The sequence below is a fragment of the Polypterus senegalus genome, chromosome 4 (assembly GCF_016835505.1).
Source record: "Polypterus senegalus isolate Bchr_013 chromosome 4, ASM1683550v1, whole genome shotgun sequence".
NCBI lineage: Eukaryota > Metazoa > Chordata > Cladistia > Polypteriformes > Polypteridae > Polypterus > Polypterus senegalus.
The window spans coordinates 202,323,301-202,341,738 of NC_053157.1; the positions used below are offsets into that span (position 1 = coordinate 202,323,301).

The 18,438-nt window shown below is 37.7% G+C and overlaps 1 protein-coding gene across 1 annotated transcript in view; it reads left to right on the forward strand.

The window, feature by feature from the left end:
* Positions 1 to 11,763, forward strand: part of alms1 (ALMS1 centrosome and basal body associated protein) — a 121,229-nt gene extending 109,466 nt beyond the window's left edge. The window contains exons 18-19 of the mRNA XM_039751865.1: positions 3,192 to 3,291; positions 10,689 to 11,763. Coding sequence (XP_039607799.1) covers positions 3,192 to 3,291; positions 10,689 to 10,733 — 145 coding nt within the window. The 3' untranslated portion in view covers positions 10,734 to 11,763. The remainder of the gene's footprint in view (positions 1 to 3,191; positions 3,292 to 10,688) is intronic.
* Positions 11,764 to 18,438: the final 6,675 nt, after the last annotated feature.

Consider the following 18,438-nt stretch of genomic DNA (forward strand, 5'->3'; position numbering starts at 1 on the left):
TTGGAAATGTTGATTATCTGTCATATCTATCAATATCTCTTGTTGCTGGATGGAAAGATCGGCACTCATAATGTTCTCCATATTAAACGGCGATGCAATGCAGCGCTTTCCAGCATCGCTTCCTGACGTCAAGAATGGAAAATATGATACAAATTCCGAATGGAGCTTCTTCAGATGGTTGGTAATAACTTTCTGTATTTCCCTTGTATCGACAGCAGCGTTCATTGCTAGAAATTCCAAGAGAATTGGAAACATTTCCATTTGTGACCCGATTCATCCAGAAATAGTTTCTTATGAAAAGCTGAAACTTTCTCTTCGATTGTAAAAATGTGTCTGTATCCCTGGAGAGACACGTTCAGTTCGTTTATTTTTTTAAACATGTCTGCAAGGAAACCAAGGCGGCAAACCCATGACACATCTTCAAACTTTTCTGCAAGGGATGACAAATCTTTCAGGAAGAGATACACTTCATCACGGATATCAAAAATCCTCATCAGAACTTTTCCTCTTGAAAGCCATCGAACTGTATGGAAAAGCAACGTCTTATGGTCAGAACCTATTTCTTGGCACAATTGACAGAATAACCGCGCGTTCAAAGGGCAGCTCTTGATGTAATTAATAATTTTTACAGCATCATTCAAGGTCTCATGCAAAATCTCACTCATTCTCTTTGATGCCAGCGCATGTCTATGCAGGATGCAATGAGAGGAAACTATCAAATTATTTTGTTGCCTTGCTCTCACAATGAAACAAGCTGTTCTTCCTGTCATTGCTGCTGCTCCATCTGAACAAATTGCAACGCACCAAAACCAAAGAATATCATGTTCACGGAAGAAATCATCGATATGTTTGAAAATTTCCTCACCAGTTGTTCTCTCAGGTAAAGGTCGACAAAGTAAAATATGCTCGATAATATCTTCAGAATCTGGAACACAAACAAAAAACGACCAACTGGGCTTCGCCTGAAATATCTGTGCTTTCATCCAACTGCATCGAAAACTCCTTAGCTGTAATTATCTTCTCAACCACCTGTTGTATCAAATCCTCTGATATATCTTTAATTCTCCTTTGCATGGTGTTATCAGAACATAGGATACTTTTCAAAACGCTGGCCATTTTGTTGTCAAACATGATTGATACGATTTCTATTGCCAAAGGAAACCCAAGTTTCTCAACGACAGTATGGGGTTTATTTTGTTTTGCTGCTAGCAATGACAGAGCATGTGATGCCTGCAAACACTTGTCCAGGACACTAGTTGTTTTTCTGAACACTGTCTGTCACTTCAAAAATTTGTCTTTACTCCTGACAAAAAACAACGGCTTTCTGTTGTGATCTTTGTACTTAAAATGTCGCTGAAGTAAGGATGGCTTCATACACTGGTTCGACAGTACCTCATTACAGATAACGCACACAGGCTACTGATGAGTGTCGCTTTCAGTGTAATAAAACCCACATTGCAAATAGTCTTCGCTGTACTTGCAATTTGGTTGGGCTGTCTTTATTTTCTTTTTTGGTGGTTCTTTCAGTGTATCTCGTCGCTCAGCATTAGGCGGAAATGTTGTTTCGGTAGCACTGGAAACTTTGCTGTTCGAACCACCTCTTTGTGATTCTTGCACAGATGCTGCCACTTTATGATAACGAATTTGTCCATCTTAAAAAAACTGCACACGACACAACACGGTAAAATGGGTAAACGATGAGTAAATCACTTTGCACGCAGATCAGAAATGCACCACCTTTCTTGAGACCTTCCTTAACCATAAATCAAACTGAAGAAATGAGACTGCTGAGAAGCCAGTTGTCAATTCCCCCCAAATTCTTTCGTTTGTTCAAAGAAACAGACACGAAAGGGTCATTCGCAATCCACTTTGAGAAAGGGTAGACTTGAGATAAGACCTGCGAGGTTTTAAGCTTGGGCACCTGGGGCATAATAATCCATTTGCTCCAACTTCTGGTGATTCACCGGCTGGACGAAACTTGTTGTCTATTTCTGCGCTATTCCAATTTCAGGACCAAAGACGTGAGTAGGTAATGGGTTTTCGGGAAATGGGTAACCACGCTAATAAAAGCCGGCTTGGAGTCTTCCGCGCATTTACAGTAGTATACTTATACTATATATGATTATATGCAACATATTGGCATTCTAGCAACATCGATTCGTGGAAAATAAAGGACCACACGAGTACCACTTGGCATGACTTGAAGTACCACCAGTGGTACGCATACCACAGTTTGAAAACCGTGGGACAAAGTGACTGACTTGACCATTCAAGAACCTTCCTGTTTATAGCTTTGAGAAACTCCTCTGTTGCCATAACAGTATGTTTGGGATCATTACCTGCTGTAGGATAAAGCACTGTCCATTGAATCTGGAGGCATTTGCTTGAACCTTGAACAAATAAGATGTTTCTATACACTTCAGAATTTATATTTCTACTACCTTCAGCAGTTATATCAGGTGAGGCAGTATGCTTTGGATCTTGGCCAAGTTCCTATTTTGCCTCCACTTCTTTTCTCTTATTATCAATCTGATAATAGGTTAGTGATCCTCTCTGTTCACAACAACTTTCTCAGATTTCAGATTACACCTTTAATTTCTTGTTTGCAAAATATAATCTGGCTATCCTGTTTCGGTGGCCAACTACTGGTTGGCCTCTTGTAGTGTAACCTTTGTATTTTTGTTCAGAAAGTCTCCTGCAGTTGGTAATAATTGCCAAATCTGCAGCTGCCTCCTAGAAGTTATTTCTAATCTCTTGGACAGGTGCTTGTAGATTCTTCTTCATTCTGTTGAGAATTATTGTCATCGGCAGTTGTCGTTTTCCTAAGCCTTACCAGTCCCTTTGCAATAACTAAGTTCACCAGTTCTCTTTCTTCTTAATAATGTCCAACATGGTTAACTTTGGTAATCCAAAGGTTTGGCCAATGTCTCTTAGTTTTTTGGGTTTTTTGTCTTGGTTTTTAGCCTCATAATGGCTTCTTTGATTTTTATTGGTAAAATTCTGGTCCTCGTGTCATGGCAGAAACAGACTGCAAAGGTAATCAGTAACTGAGACCCAAAACTAATGCCAAAAGCTCTCTTATACCTGTACTAATTAGGTAATCAAACACACCTGAGTAATCACAAACATGTATTAAGCCAAATATATTATTAATAAAACAGTATATGTAATTGTATTTCTTCTTCTGCTAGAAAATATTGCCAGTTGCCTGAGGTCCGAAAACGGCAAGAAGAGGAGAGGAGACAAGCAGAATATCGATGTAACCGAATTAAGGCTGAACAATACAAACGGGTAGGCAACACTGTGACCTTAACCGTAATTATTTGTGGAAATGAGTACATTTTTGGGAACTTACACAAAGTATATTATATGTGAGCAGATGCTAGCTAAACAATGCTTTAGTTTTTAGAAATAATTATTTATGTCTTCACTGAATGAAGCATGAAAATGTACAATTACTATTGTACATTATGGCAATGTGAGTATAGCTTATACCCCTTTTTTTGCTACAACTTAGAAAGAGATGTGTCCTGGAACCTCATATAAAATCTCATGATTGACTTGGTTCTTACTTGGAATTTGAAACCTGCATAAACCCAAAGAAGTTCAACACAGCTGTGTTGACATTGTAGTTACAGATTATTCTCAGCTGACAAAATGGTTATCCAACCTTACTGTTCTGTTAGCCATTTTTAAACACTTGAATTGGCGTTGTTCATATCTAAATCACAACTGCATAAAAATAAAGATGAAGCATGAATGCTTAGTTTATTTGAATGAGCTGTCAATGTGCAGTATCACTTGGGAGCATGCTATACTACATTTTTCTTTAATATTAATGTCACTGTCTCTATGCTCACTGGTATGGATTTATTCACATGTGCATGTTAAATTTGGCACACAGGGGCTCAGCAGTTAGAATTGCTAGCCAAGCATTGGATTAGGTAGCCAAAGACAACTGGAGGATTGTATAGTCAGCTTAAACGCAGAATAGTGTATTTCTGTCCTCTGTCAGCACAAAATCTTCTTTCCTTATTGGGAGAAGGAGAACTGGCATGTAAGCACTATGATATTTCTGTATTTTGTGGAGGAGGAGTTCAGACCTTTCCTGCCCTTGTTTGGAGACAGAGAGGACCAGCAAGTTGAAGAAGCACAATATAAAAGGCTTGGACCACAGCCAGACCCTTTGAGGCACGTGTCGACAAAGTTTCGAAAAACCTCCCAGCGTGGGGAAAAGAAATGGCAGCCTGTGTTGATCCAGATTCCCACCTGGATAAAGTCTGTCCATATGCCTCCCGTCTGTAACCGTGTTAACCGTCAGTAAATGTAAGCTAAAAGATGTTTTTTCTCATGTGATTCTTGTACCGCCGTAATCACGATGGGAATGATATCACCTTTTCTGGTATATTACTATATTGTTTAGTTACTTAATATGCCACAATTTCAAAAGAACACATTTCCAAGAGAGCTAATTCCTCTTCAGGAAACAGAGCATTGGTCAGCAATGATGAAATACAGGTGCTGGTCATAAAATTAGAATATCATGACAAAGTTGATTTATTTCAGTAATTCCATTCAAAAAGTGAAACTTGTGTATTAGATTCATTCATTACACACAGACTGATGTATTTCATATGTTTATTTCTTTTAATTTTGATGATTATAACTGACAACTAATGGAAGTCCCAAATTCAGTATCTCGGAAAATTGGAATATCAATTAAGACCAATGCAAAAAAAGGATTTTTAGAAATGTTGGCCAGCTGAAAGGTATGAACATGAAAAGTATGAGCATGTACAGCACTCAATATTTAGTTGGGATTCCTTTGGCCTGGATTACTGCAGCAATGCGGCGTGGCATGGAGTCGATCAGTCTGTGGCACTGCTCAGGTATTATGAGAGCCCATGTTGCTCTGATAGTGGCCTTCAGCTCTTTTAAATTGTTGGGTCTGGCGTATTGCACCTTCATCTTCATAATACCCCATAGATTTTCTATGGGGTTAAGGTCTGGCGAGTTTGCTGGCCAATCAAGTACAGGGATACCATGGCCCCCAGTTACTGGCAGCTTTGGCACTGTGTGCAGGTGCCAGGTCCTGTTGGAAAATGAAATCTGCATCTCCATAAAGTTCATCAGCAGCAGGAAGCATGAAGTGCTCTAAAACTTCCTGGTAGACAGCTGCGTTGACCTTGGACCTCAGAAAACACAATGGACCAACACCAGCAGATGACATGGCACCCCAAACCATTACTGACTATGGAACCTTTACACTGGATATATACTATATATATATATATATATATATATATATATATATATATATATATATATATATATATATATACACACACACATATATAAACATATATATACATATACACATCTACATACATATATATCCAGGTGTGAAAAACTTTTTGCATCTTTCCCAAGAAGACTCATGGCTGTATTGGCTCAAAAGGGTGCTTCTACTAAATACTGAGCAAAGGGTCTGAATACTTAGGACCATGTGATATTTCAGTTTTTCTTTTTTAATAAATCTGCAACAATTTCAAAAATTCTTTTTTTTTTCTCTGTCAATATGGGGTGCTGTGTGTACATTAATGAGGAAAAAAAATAATTTAAAAGATTTTAGTAAATGGCTGCAATATAACAAAGAGTGAAAAATTGAAGGGGATCTGAATACTTTCTGTACCCACTGTGTGTGCGTGTGTGTGTGTGTATGTATGTATGTATATATATATATATATATATATATATATATATACACACAAAGTTGTTGGTACCCTTCAGTCAATGAAAGAAAAACTCAAAATGGTCACAGAAATAACTTTAATCTGACAAAAGTAATAATAAATAAAAATTCTATGAAATTTAACCAATGAAAGTCAGACATTGATTTTCAACCATGCTTCAACAGAATTATTTAAAAAAATAAACTCATGAAACAAAATGATGGTACCCCAACTTAATATTTTGTTGCACAACCTTTTGAGGCAATCACTGCAATCAAACGATTCCTGTAACTGTCAATGAGACTTCTGCACTTCTCAGCAGGTATTCTGGCCCACTCCTCCTCCACTGGCCAGCACATTTCTCTCTAGAATCCCTTGATAGTCTTGAGATTTCATTGTACCCTGCACAGATTCAAGACACCCTGTGCCAGATGCAGCAAAGCAGCCCCAGAACATAACAGAGCCTCCTACATGTTTCACAGAAGGGACAGTGTTCTTTTCTTGATATGCTTCATTTTTCCGTCTGTGAACATAGAGCTGATGTGCCTTGGCAGAAAGTTCAATTTTTTTCTCATCTGTCCATAGGACATTCTCCCAGAATCTTTGTGGCTTGTCCACATGTAGTTTGGCAAATTCCAGTCTGGCTTTTTTATGATTTGTTTTCAACAATGGTGTCCTCCTTGGTCGTCTCCCATGAAGTCTACTTTGGCTCAAACAACAACGGATGGTGCGATCTGACACTGATGTTCCTTGAGCTTGAAGTTCACCTTGGATCTCTTTAGAAGTTTTTCTGGGCTCTTTTGTTACCATTCGTATTATCCGTCTCTTTGATTTGTCATCAATTTTCCTCCTGCGGCCACGTCCAGGGAGGTTGGCTGCAGTCCCATGGATCTTAAATTTCTGAATAATATGTGCAACCGTAGTCACAGGAACATCAAGCTGCTTCGAGATGGTCTTATAGCCTTTACCTTTGACATGCTTGTCTATAATTTTCTTTCTAATCTCCTGAGACAACTCTTTCCTTCGCTTCCTCTGGTCTATGTTGAGTGTGGTACACACCATGTCACCAAACAATACAGTGACTACCTGGAGCCCTATATATAGGTCCACTGACTGATTACAAGATTGTAGACACCTGTGATGCTAATTAGTGGACACACCTTGGATTAACATGTCCCTTTGGTCACATTATTTTCAGTCTTTTCTAGGGGTACCATCATTTTTGTCCAGGCCTGTTTCATGAGTTTTTTTTTTTTTATTAATTCTGTTGAAGCATGGTTGAAAAGCAATGTCTGACTTTTATTAGTTAAATTTCATAGAATTTTTATTTATTATTACTTTTGTAAGATTAAAGTTATTTCTGTGACCATTTTGAGTTTTTCTTTCATTGACTGAAGGGTACCAACAATTTTGTCCATGTGTGTAGCTATGGCAAAATACCTGCGCTTCGCAGCGGAGAAGTAGTGTGTTAAAGAAGTTAAGAAAAATAAAAGGAAACATTTTAAAAATAACGTAACATGATTGTCAAAGTAATAGTTTGCCACTGTTATGAGTGTTGCTGTCATCAAGGATTTGATTATCATTATTTCTTTCAATCAGGTTCGTATTTGGAGGATGTGTTGTGTTCAAGTTATATTCCGTGTTTGTCAACCATTATAAAGATAACAGGTTTCATTCATCGAAGTGTTCACTACCCAGATCGGCATTTTCGGTATTAAGTTGTGGATTTGCCTGCGAATATTTAGCGGTAGCGTGTCTATGAACTTAATTTAACCTTCCCCAGTCCTGCAAAGTCCGTTCACGTGAGCCGCTCGGAGTACATGCATCGAAGCTTTTCAGCTGTGCTTGTGCTATCTCGTGCGATCTCGCGATGTCCACGACTTTATTTGATGTTAGCTCAGACCTGGCTTACCAGCAATTTAAACTCCGTTACAGCAATTTTAACTCAGTTACAAAGCAATCAAAAAACCCTGCGTCTTCTCATTAAACTTGTATCTCGCAAATATCATATTCTTCGTGGGCATGACAAACTCCAGCGGCAGACGGCAGCCTGTCTATGAACTTAATTTAAACATTAGGTAGCACCTTGTTTTGTTTCCGAAATAGCTGCACTCATGAATATGCTTGTATGCATCACTCACTTCATATTCTTTTGCTGCCTTCTCAATTGTGTAATGCGTTTTTTGAACAGGTTTCATTCATCGTAGTGATCACTACCCAAATCGGTACTCGTGAATCTAAGATGTTTAACAGGCATTCCCGCTATTAAGTTGTGGATTTGCCTGCGAATATTTAGTGGTAGCATGTCTATGAACGTAATTTAAACTTAAGCTTTACACCTTGCTTTCCTATTGATATCTGTGCAAATGCTTGTTCAGCGTCAGAGGGTTTCTGCAGTAGCTGCACTTATGAATATGCTAAACACAGTTCTTCACCCGCGTATATTTACCTTATTTGGGCATGCACTCAATTACGTGGGAGGCGTCATGATGCGGGATGCAACTCCGCCTCACACGGCGACCGAGCTGCTGGCTATGGCCGTATACAGTATATGGACCAAAGTAGGTTACAGTTATGACCGTTACACATAGAATTTCAAAATGAAACCTGCTTAACTGTTGTAAGTAAACTGTAAGGAATGAGCCAAATTTCAGCCTCCCACCTACACGGGAAGTTGGAGAATTAGTGATGAGTGAGTGAGTGAGTCAGTCAGTGAGGGCTTTGCCTTTTATTAGTATTGATGTTGCTAGTATTTTTTTTTATTGTTTCAAAATATTTATCTTAATCATAGCCGAATGAGCATTGTGCTTTCAGTTTTTGACACACATAATTATTGCCTAGCCCTAAAAATATATTTAATATGCACTCTTCACATCTGTTACTCACTTATAAAATTGCACAAATTTCTGAAACAACTAGCTACTTGGTATTTTTTGAGTGGAAAATTATAAGATAACTTGATAAGTATTTTTATGGCAAGCTTATTAAGATGATATAAGAGATCTTGTCTACCAAAAATGACTACTTGTGCTGCTAAACTGTATTGATAATTTCTAATCCTAGCATTTCACCTGAATTATGAACAGGCTCCGTTAAATTGCTATATTTTTCTGACTACTGCCATTAGATTACAATTTACTGAACAAGGAATTCCTATGTTGTTGTGATCCAAGCCAATTAATTTCAAGCATTCATAACATTGGAAATGTGTGTCTATTAGATTTTTTTTTTTTTATTTAAAGTTCAGTGCTTTATGTTAAGACATTATTTATGCAAGAAAATTGATAATGCTATTTTTATTTAAATTAATATTTTATTATTCTAAGGATCTTTTTGTAATCTTAAATACATCTAAAATATCTGAGGGCATTTAAAATATAAAATACTTGCAGAGTGTATACATGGCCACTCATTGCTCAATAACCGTAACATGAACTCCTTATATAAAATATACAGCAGTTGTTCAGGGCCAGCATGGCTAATCTAATTAATTTTGACCAGATTATGATTTTGGTGCCAGATAGTAACAGAAATAGTTTCAAAGGTTTACAGAGAATAGTGTGATAAGCAAAAAACATACAGTTCTGTGGATGAGAAGTACCCTGTTTATGAGAGAGTTCGTAGAGCTAGGAGAAAGGCTACAAGTACTCAGCAGCAGCTCTTAACAAAAGCGGCATACGGAAGGACTTCTCTGAATGCACAAATGACTTTAAATTTGAAGGGTAAAGTAATGTTCTTGAATAGTGTGGGCAAGTGGATAAAATAAGGTAGGTGCTCGACATTGTAAAACTAGGAGCTGAAGAAATGAGGAGCATATAAAAAAAGCATGGCTCTGAGAGTCAGAAAGACCATATTGACAAAGAGACTCAACCTAAGCAAGATCTGGAAAAAAGAGGTCAAAATAAACATAGTAGAAATGTCCCACCTATGACTAAGTACACCAAATCTATAGTTAATAAAAGAATCACTAAGCAAAAGTTTTTTTATTAAATTAATCCTAAACTCAAACACATAGCAATGTGTTTCCATGTTTTGTACATGCTTGTTCGTGTCAGTGTTTACATGTGCAGATAATAATCTACACTTGATCAAAGTTACGAGATCACTTCAGAATGCTTACATTTATTTATCATAAGGGACACTTAAGCTAATTCCTAAGATGATGAACTAAGACAAATAGATTTTTATCTTCTCCCTTGGCTTTATTTTATATCCTTTTCAGTTCTTGTTTGCTGGAGTTAGTGAATGGGGGATACACTATAAAATGTAGCTCTTATTGCATATATGCGTAGTAAATCCTTATATTGGGGAGGTAGATTTAGGCAAGAAGTAGTCAGAATATTCTGTTTGAAAAAAAGACCATCTGAGTAATTTTATTTAATAATGCTAACGAATTTTACAGCCAGTCATGTTTTTATACAAGTATTCCTAACCAAAAGGCTGACGAGATATTACATCTATTATAAATAATTGCTTATGTTCATATATTAATACTTAATCTATTTGTTTCTGCCAAGGAGTACTGTTATACTTCTAAAATCATACCACAAGTCGATGGTTGTTAAACATTTTTTTTTTCTTTCAACTCAATTTTAACTTTTTTTGTGTCTTCAAGACCCAGAATCGCTGCTAAACATCATCCTGGGGTTGGGTCCCCAAGTCGAATCACTGTTGTCCATCATTCCAATGGAGGTTGTAACACAGCAGTAGTGATTACTTTAACTACCCACAGCAACCAATCACAAGACACTCCACAAACCATATGTGACCATTTCCAAATTAGACACTATTGTGAATCATGACTCCGTGCGACCCAAATTCAGACAACACATGGCCCATAGTTTGAGAATCTATGCCATAAGTGATAAGTGCATTTCAAAGAGTGATCACAATTACAATTTTTTAATACTGCAGTATATGCAGTAAATAACTCAGAACTTGTTTTGTCTTTTGCAGAAGATTGCCAACCGCATTTTAGGAAGAAAAGCACCATGGGAATGAAAATGGACCTAGAAGATGACAGTGGGCCTTTTAACTGCTGCTTTAAGTAGACCTTGTTTTTTTTAACATTTTCTTACCTGAGTGTTTGTCCTCATTGGTGTTTATTGTGTTTTTAGGCGTGAATATGAATGATTTTAATTTAGGGAAAAAATTACAAACCGTTGGATTATGTTTATGTAAAACAAATGTGTGTGAGATTTTAAATAATGTTGTAATAGGTCTGGGTCTCTGCACTCGCTATAGAAGAACATTCTTACTTTGTAACTTTTAGACCGCTGCCTTCTTCCCATGAATATTGGTTTTATATAAGTGTCTTGTCTAATAAATATTTGGACATGATAAAGATATTATTATCTTACCATTTTACCAAAAATATTGGAGTTGAAGTTATCTGATGAAAGTACAAACTACCAGCTTTAACTTGAGGGACTTTATAGTTTGTATTGAAACCAATCCCTCCCTTCAAAATATTCACATTTTGCTGCTTTGCAGCCTGAAATGAAGACACACAGAAAAAAATATTTCTCCAGTTGCAATTACTCAATGCAACTTATAATAGCAATAATGAAAAAAAAAATCTGAATCACTGAGATTCGTTATGAAATAGCTTATATTTTTCTTAATCCCCTTGAATTAAAAATGAAAGTCTTCACTTCAATCACATGTTCATTGCTTCCTTTCAGATACATTGTGGTGATGTACAGAGCCAAAATTATGAAATTTGAGTCACTGTCCAAACACCTACCTGTAACAATTTATAAATTGTCTTTTTTCATGATCACTAAATCCTGTGTGTCTTGTGGATTTCTAACAGTTAAACCTAACATTTAGATGTTTTTTCAGTCAGCACATTAATACATTAATGTTTTTTTTTATAATATGTTAATTGCTTTGCTTCAGAAGCATTAAGTTATGCAATTGTCTGAAAAAAACTTTTAAAGCCAGTGTTTAATTTTATTAAGTGAAAATATTTTAATACTTTGTATATTTTGGCAATGATGTAATTGTATGCTCTTTTATATATTTTTTATTTCTTTTGTTTAACAGCAATGAAAAACTAATGTATTTATTGGAAAAAATAAATACCCACATTTTGTGCTTTTTTCATGTTTTTTTATACCTTCATTTGCCATTGGATGGCATAATAACCTCAGAAAAAACATGAATCGTGTGCATTTGCTGCTCTTCTCCTGAAATGTTTGTAGCACACATAATATTTCAGCTTATTTTATTCTTTATATGTCCTGCTCCTGATAATAGCCTTTTAATTGTAGTCAGTCAATATGTAAATCATGTAACATTCACAGGTAATACTGAGACCACTGATCTGCTAGCTAATACAAGATTAGATTATCGATTTACTTGTTTCTTTCTGTTGGTGGCTTAGAGCTCACATTTTCCTTGATTGTTTCCATCTGTCTACTCTACTGTTTGCCTCTCTTCCATTCTACCTAGGTTTCTTTTTTAAATAAGCATTTTTCCTTCTCTGTTGGAAGGATAGGGTCAGGGGGTCCAGTAAATTTTCTGAAATATCTGGTCTTGTACAGGACTTCCATTTAACAGAAGCCAGCTTTGAGATGGCCTTTAAATGTTAGATGCCTAAGTAACCTTGATGGCCATGTGATTTGCAGTGCTCTTACTTGACTCATTAATGACAGTTTGGATAAGCCCTAGGATGCCCTCCTCTCACCAGCCATAGTGACTCTGCTCCTAGTGCAAATCCTTATCCCAGAATTATTGTTCTGATTTACTGGAACATTCCACTCTTAACTAACATTGCTTCCTGGTGCCAGAGGCCATTTCTGTGCTGCTGGTATTTAGAGAGAGTTCACACTGGGTTTTAAGAAATTAGACAGGGTTAATAATACTACTGTACAGTTGGTTAACTCATATAAACTGATTTGCCAGTTTATTAGGTACACAAAAATCATGATAGTGGGGCTTGGTGTAAATCAGGCAGAAACGCTTTTCTGTGTTCAGGTTGTTTAGTTCAGCATTCAGGTTTCAGTTCTAACATTTCACAAACATCTATCATATTGGGCTTTTTATATACAACCCGTTCAAGGTGTAAAAAGCAAAAGACTACAAGTGATGGGGAATCCTGTGAACAAAAAGCAGAATATCGGTCAAAGCAGTTAGAAGAGATTGGCAAAGGTTGTTGTAGAAGCAAGCAGACTGTTCCAGAATTGTTACATCTCACCTCAGCATTAGTGTGCATAATGTAATCTCAGAACACAGCACTTATCAGACTTTGCCTCAAATAAACTATAACTGACAGAGGCCATTTTGGGTGCTGATATTCCAAGAGAAAGCAGAATGTGCTATCCAGTGACAACAGAAGCATCAAAACTGGACTTCTGCTTGGTCAAATGAGTCAAGGTTTCTTTTGCATCATGCTGATGAACGAATCAGAATTAGGCTCAGGCAACATGAGTCAATGAAGTCCTGTTTGCTGTCAGCACTACAGACATATGAAGGCAGTGTGATGCTGTGTAGAATATTTTCTTAGCAAACTCAAAGCCCCTTAATACCAACTGAAGAATTTGCTAACCATGTTCATCCCTTTGTGACCACAGTTAATCCATGCTTGGACAATTACAGCATGACAATGAACCAGGACACAATTTATCAATTTGCCAAAGGAAGGTTTTCATTTCTTCAGTGGCCTGCACAGTCCCCAGATCAAGCATCTCTGCTTGCCTTAACAAATAACTAACTTAAGTCCTACCAATGTCTCATCTAGATACCTTTAGAAGTTGTGAAGTTTTAACTACAGTAGAACCCAACTATCCATGCCCCAATTTGCAGAAGTGATGCATTATCCAAGGCAAACTGTAATGTAAATGTAATACACTACTATTCTTATTCAGTAGTTCATAAAAGCTTTGCCATGAACACTGTACCAACTGCACATTCCTTCAGCACATTTGGGACTTCACCTACTGTACAGTTGGTTAACTCATATAAACTGATTTGCCAGTTTATTAGGTACACACAAATCATGATAGTGGGGCCTGGTGTAAATCAGGCAGAAAGGCTTTGAATTGTGCTTTGAACTGCTTTGAATTGATCAGGACTTCATGGCTACCAAGAGGAAGTGGTTCATAATGTGGTGTGATGGCATGGCACACCGGTGAGGCTGGCATTAGATGGGGTGGGTTTCACTACACTGGTGCTGATGTCTGAAAGCTGGTGTCTATGCCAGTTAAAATTTCAGTTCCTCACCAGGTTGTTGTCTTTATGGAGTATGAACATTGTCTGCTGGTCCATGTTGGTTTTCTTCTTTGTACTTTTCCATTCCTCCCATATACCCAAAGATTTTCCAGACTTTTCAGTACTTCAAAGTCCAGTTAATTGGTGATTCCAAATTGGCCTGACCAAGACTTCTATTCACAGCATCCTCTCTCAATGCAATAACTCTAAATTCTGCATCCTTCAACATGGAAATCACATTCTTCATTATTGTGGACAAAACATCTACAGTCAGAAACTGTGAGAGTATAAGAGTCCTGACGTTTAGGTCTTGACAGTCTTTACCTATATCCTTACCATGGCCTTCTTTGGCATTCAAGATGAGACAGTTTTTTTGCACCAGCCTGGAACAACTTATGAAATCATGTTTAAGCTTGCTTTTTGAACTCCACTGATTGAATTTGACTGGACTTGGAGACCAATTGAGGCACAACTACAAGCAAAAGTGGTGTGTGATGGTCCAAGTTGGCTCCATGCTCTTTTGCTGCTTCCAGGAGCTTCTTGAACCCGTAACTGTTGATAATAATGTACCGAGGTGAGCCAGCCAAATGAGGACACACAAATTCAGCAATGGGTTGGTGCATAAATGTCATTGCTTTTATTAAACCAGAAAAACAAGCAGTGTTACAAAAAGAGCAAAGCAACAATTATCTTCAGAAATCAGACAATAAAAAATAATGCGTAAAATCAGGTGAACAAGAAGTTTAAAAATATCCAATAAATAATTCAATTAAAATAAGGTTAAAATCAAGGGTGCGTCTATTCTTTTTTAAAACCATGAGCCTGGTTTCTTCCTTTCTGACATCTCCTCGGCTTGCCCTTTTCCGATTCCTCAGCACGACCTCTCCTCCTCCACCAGCAGGCACAGATAAGTTAATCCAGCTCATTGCCAGTCTGTCAGTGTTTACAAGGTGCCACACGGAGCTTTGCTCTTTGCTCCCTCCATGCCGCAGTCAGTCAGGCTTTCATGGGAGCCTCCCAGAGCTCCTCCTGTATTAATACTCAGTAGGAGCAGCTTCTCTGACCCTCAAGCTCTTCTCTTAGACTCACTTTACCTTCCACATTCTTCCCCTTATGATTGCACCATCTCCATCCCATTTCTGCCTTTCTCTCTATTGTCGTTAGCGTCCATTCCTCTTCCTCATTCTTTTTCTGTTCTTGTTCTTCTCTTTTCTGTTGTGCTGGCTTTCTCTTATATCCTGTTTGAATGGGTGTAGGTGTGATATTTTGCCTCCTCCGAGGAATGAATGAGGCCAAGCACCCCAATCACCCCCAGAGGAACCCGTGCTCTGACACACCCACACCCAATCTGAGCCTACATGCTTTGGGACATGACTATTTATTTAAAACCTTCACTGCACCATGTACCTCTTAATCACATGCTGACAGAGCAAAAGTTCCACTTGACCATGTACAGGTAGCTTGTTTTCTCCCCCCCAAGTCATCCCTAAGTAGGACTTAAGAAAAAAAAATAGAACAGAGATTGTTTGTATTTGACCTTCTGATCTTATTTGTGCTACAAAAAATTAATCTTTACCCCTTGACAACCTACTGTAAACCCATTGCAAAAAGCTTGGTGTGATCTTTGACAATGCCTTCAAATTTGTTCAAATGTTTCTATCAGTTCAAGGTATTAGTCAAGGTCAAGCTCATTCTTTCTTTTCTGTACATGCGTCTGAAACACAAATTCATGCGTTTGGCTTTTCTCAGCTGACTATTGCAACTATTTATGCACTGGAGTTAATCACTCCTTCCTTGCTTGTCTTCAGATCATCAAGAACAATATGTCAGGCTTCTATTGGGCACATAAAACCAGAATCACAATCACACCAGTCTTAGCTTCTTTTTACTGGCTTTCTGTTTGCTACAGGATTGCATTTAAAATTTTACTGTTTGCTTTTAAGTCCCTGAATGGTTTTAGTCCCCTTTTTGTCTTTCTGACCTCTTACACCCTTGGTCTTTTTCACAACCGCTAAGGTTCTCGGACGTTATTGTTTATGCCGAATTCTAGACTTGAGCTTAGAGGGGACTGTGCTTTTGCAGTAGCTGCCCCTAAGATTTGAAATAGTCTTACATTTTTATTTTAGGTTAGCAACAAATTTGGTCTCTTTTAATTCCTGCATGAAAGCCTGTCTTTTTGACTTAGTTTTTTAAACTTGTATGTGAGTATTTATTTTTGGTGTAATTATTTACTGTGTATATACATTTATACAGTATATATATATATATAACAACTCAGATGCAATTGAAGTGCAGACTTTCAGCTTTAATTCAGTGTGTTGAACAAAAACATTGCATAAAAATGTGAGGCAACTAAAGCATTTTTTTAACACAATCCCTTCATTTCAGGGGCTCAAAGGTAATTGGACAATTGACTCAAAGGCTATTTCATGGGCAGGTGTGGGCAAGTCCATCGTTATGTCATTATCAATTAAGCAGAAAAAAGGCCTGGAGTTGATTTGAGGTGTGGTGCTTGCATATGGAAGATTTTGCTGTGAACAGACAACATGCGGTCAAAGGAGCTCTCCATGCAGGTGTAAGAAGCCATCCTTAAGCTGCGAAAACAGAAAAAACCCATCCGAGAAATTGCTACAATATTACGAGTGGCAAAATCTACAGTTTGGTACATCCCGAGAAAGAAAGCAAGCACTGGTGAACTCAGCAACGCAAAAAGACCTGGATGTCCACGGAAGACAACAGTGGTGGATGATTGCAGAATCATTTCCATGGTGAAGAGAAACCCCTTCACAACAGCCAACCAAGAGAACAACACTCTCCGGGGCTACCATAAAGAGAAGGCTGCATGAAAGTAAATACAGAGGGTGCACTGCAAGGTACAAGCCACTCATTAGCGTCAAGAATAGAAAGGCTAGATTGGACTTTGCTAAAGAACATCTAAAAAGCCAGCACAGTTCTGGAAAAACATTCTTTGGACAGATGAAACCAAGATCAACCTTTACCAGAATGATGGCAAGAAAAAAGTATGGAGAAGGCATGGAACAGCTCATTATCCAAAGCATACCACATCATCTGTAAAACACAGTGGAGGCAGTGTGATGGTTTGGGCATGCATGGCTGCCAGTGGCACTGGGACACTAGTGTTTATTGATGATGTGACACAGGACAGAAGCAGCCGAATGAATTCTGAGGTGTTCAGAGACATACTGTCTGCTCAAATCCAGCTAAATGCTGTCAAATTGATTGGGTGGCATTCCATGACATAGATGGACAATGACCCAAAACACATAGCCAAAGCAACCCAGGAATTTATTAAAGCAAAGAAGTGGAACATTCTTCAATGGCCAAGTCAGTCACCTGATCTTAACCCAATTGAGCATGCATTTCACTTGTTGAAGACTAAACTTCGGACAGAAAGGCCCACAAACCAACAGCAACTGAAAGCCGCTGCAGTAAAGGCCTGGCAGAGCATTAAAAAGGAGGAAACCCAGCATCTGGTGATGTCCATGAGTTCAAGACTTCAGGCTGTCATTGCCAGCAAAGGGTTTTCAACCAAGTATTAGAAATGAACACTTTATTTCCAGTTATTTAATTTGTCCAATTACTTTTGAGCCCCTGAAATAAAGGGATTGTGTTAAAAAAAATACTTTAGTTGCCTCACATTTTTATACAATCTTTTTGTTCAACCCACTGAATTAAAGCTGAAAGCCTGCACTTCAACTGCATCTGAGTTGTTTAATTTAAAATTCATTGTGGTAATGTACAGAACCAAAATTAGAAAAAAGTTGTCTCTGTCCAAATATTTATGGACCTAATTGTATGTATGTATTATATATGTGTGTGTGTGTGTTTGTGTGTATATGTATGTGTATATATATATATATATATATATATATATATATATATATATATAGTGCATGTATTTGGTGTATTTATGGAAGCTGTACAGCACTTTGGTCGACTTCTGTTGTTTTTAAATATGCTCTATGAATAAAATTGACTAGACTATTGCATTTGATTTGGAAATGTAAAAATGACTCAGTGTGGGTGTGTGTAAAACCTGGTTTATACTTAGTTTGAAGCTGGCGTGCTAAGCAACCGAAATACATTTGTACTTGTAGCCCATTCAATCGGCGTGTTTATATTCTCTTAATCAATAAGTGACAGTGTTTGGTCAGTGTCACATACCTAACAATGTCACAGCAGAGATGTTAGACTCTGCTGAATGAAGAAGAGTTATTGATTTTAAGGGGAAAAAAAGGAAAAGTTTTAGTGTCCAATCTATTGACCAAAACTGGTGAAAGAAGGGCGAATGGTATATTCTCATGAGTGGGAGATGTACACGATGAGCAGATGCATTTCAAATGTTTTTGTGTGTTCTTTTGTTTTGATGACATGTTGTGTCATATCCAGCCCATTGTTCATCATTCTGGTACCCACGTAACCAGCATCACCATTTTAGATACACGGCTTCTGCGTCCGCTGCACTGTTGGA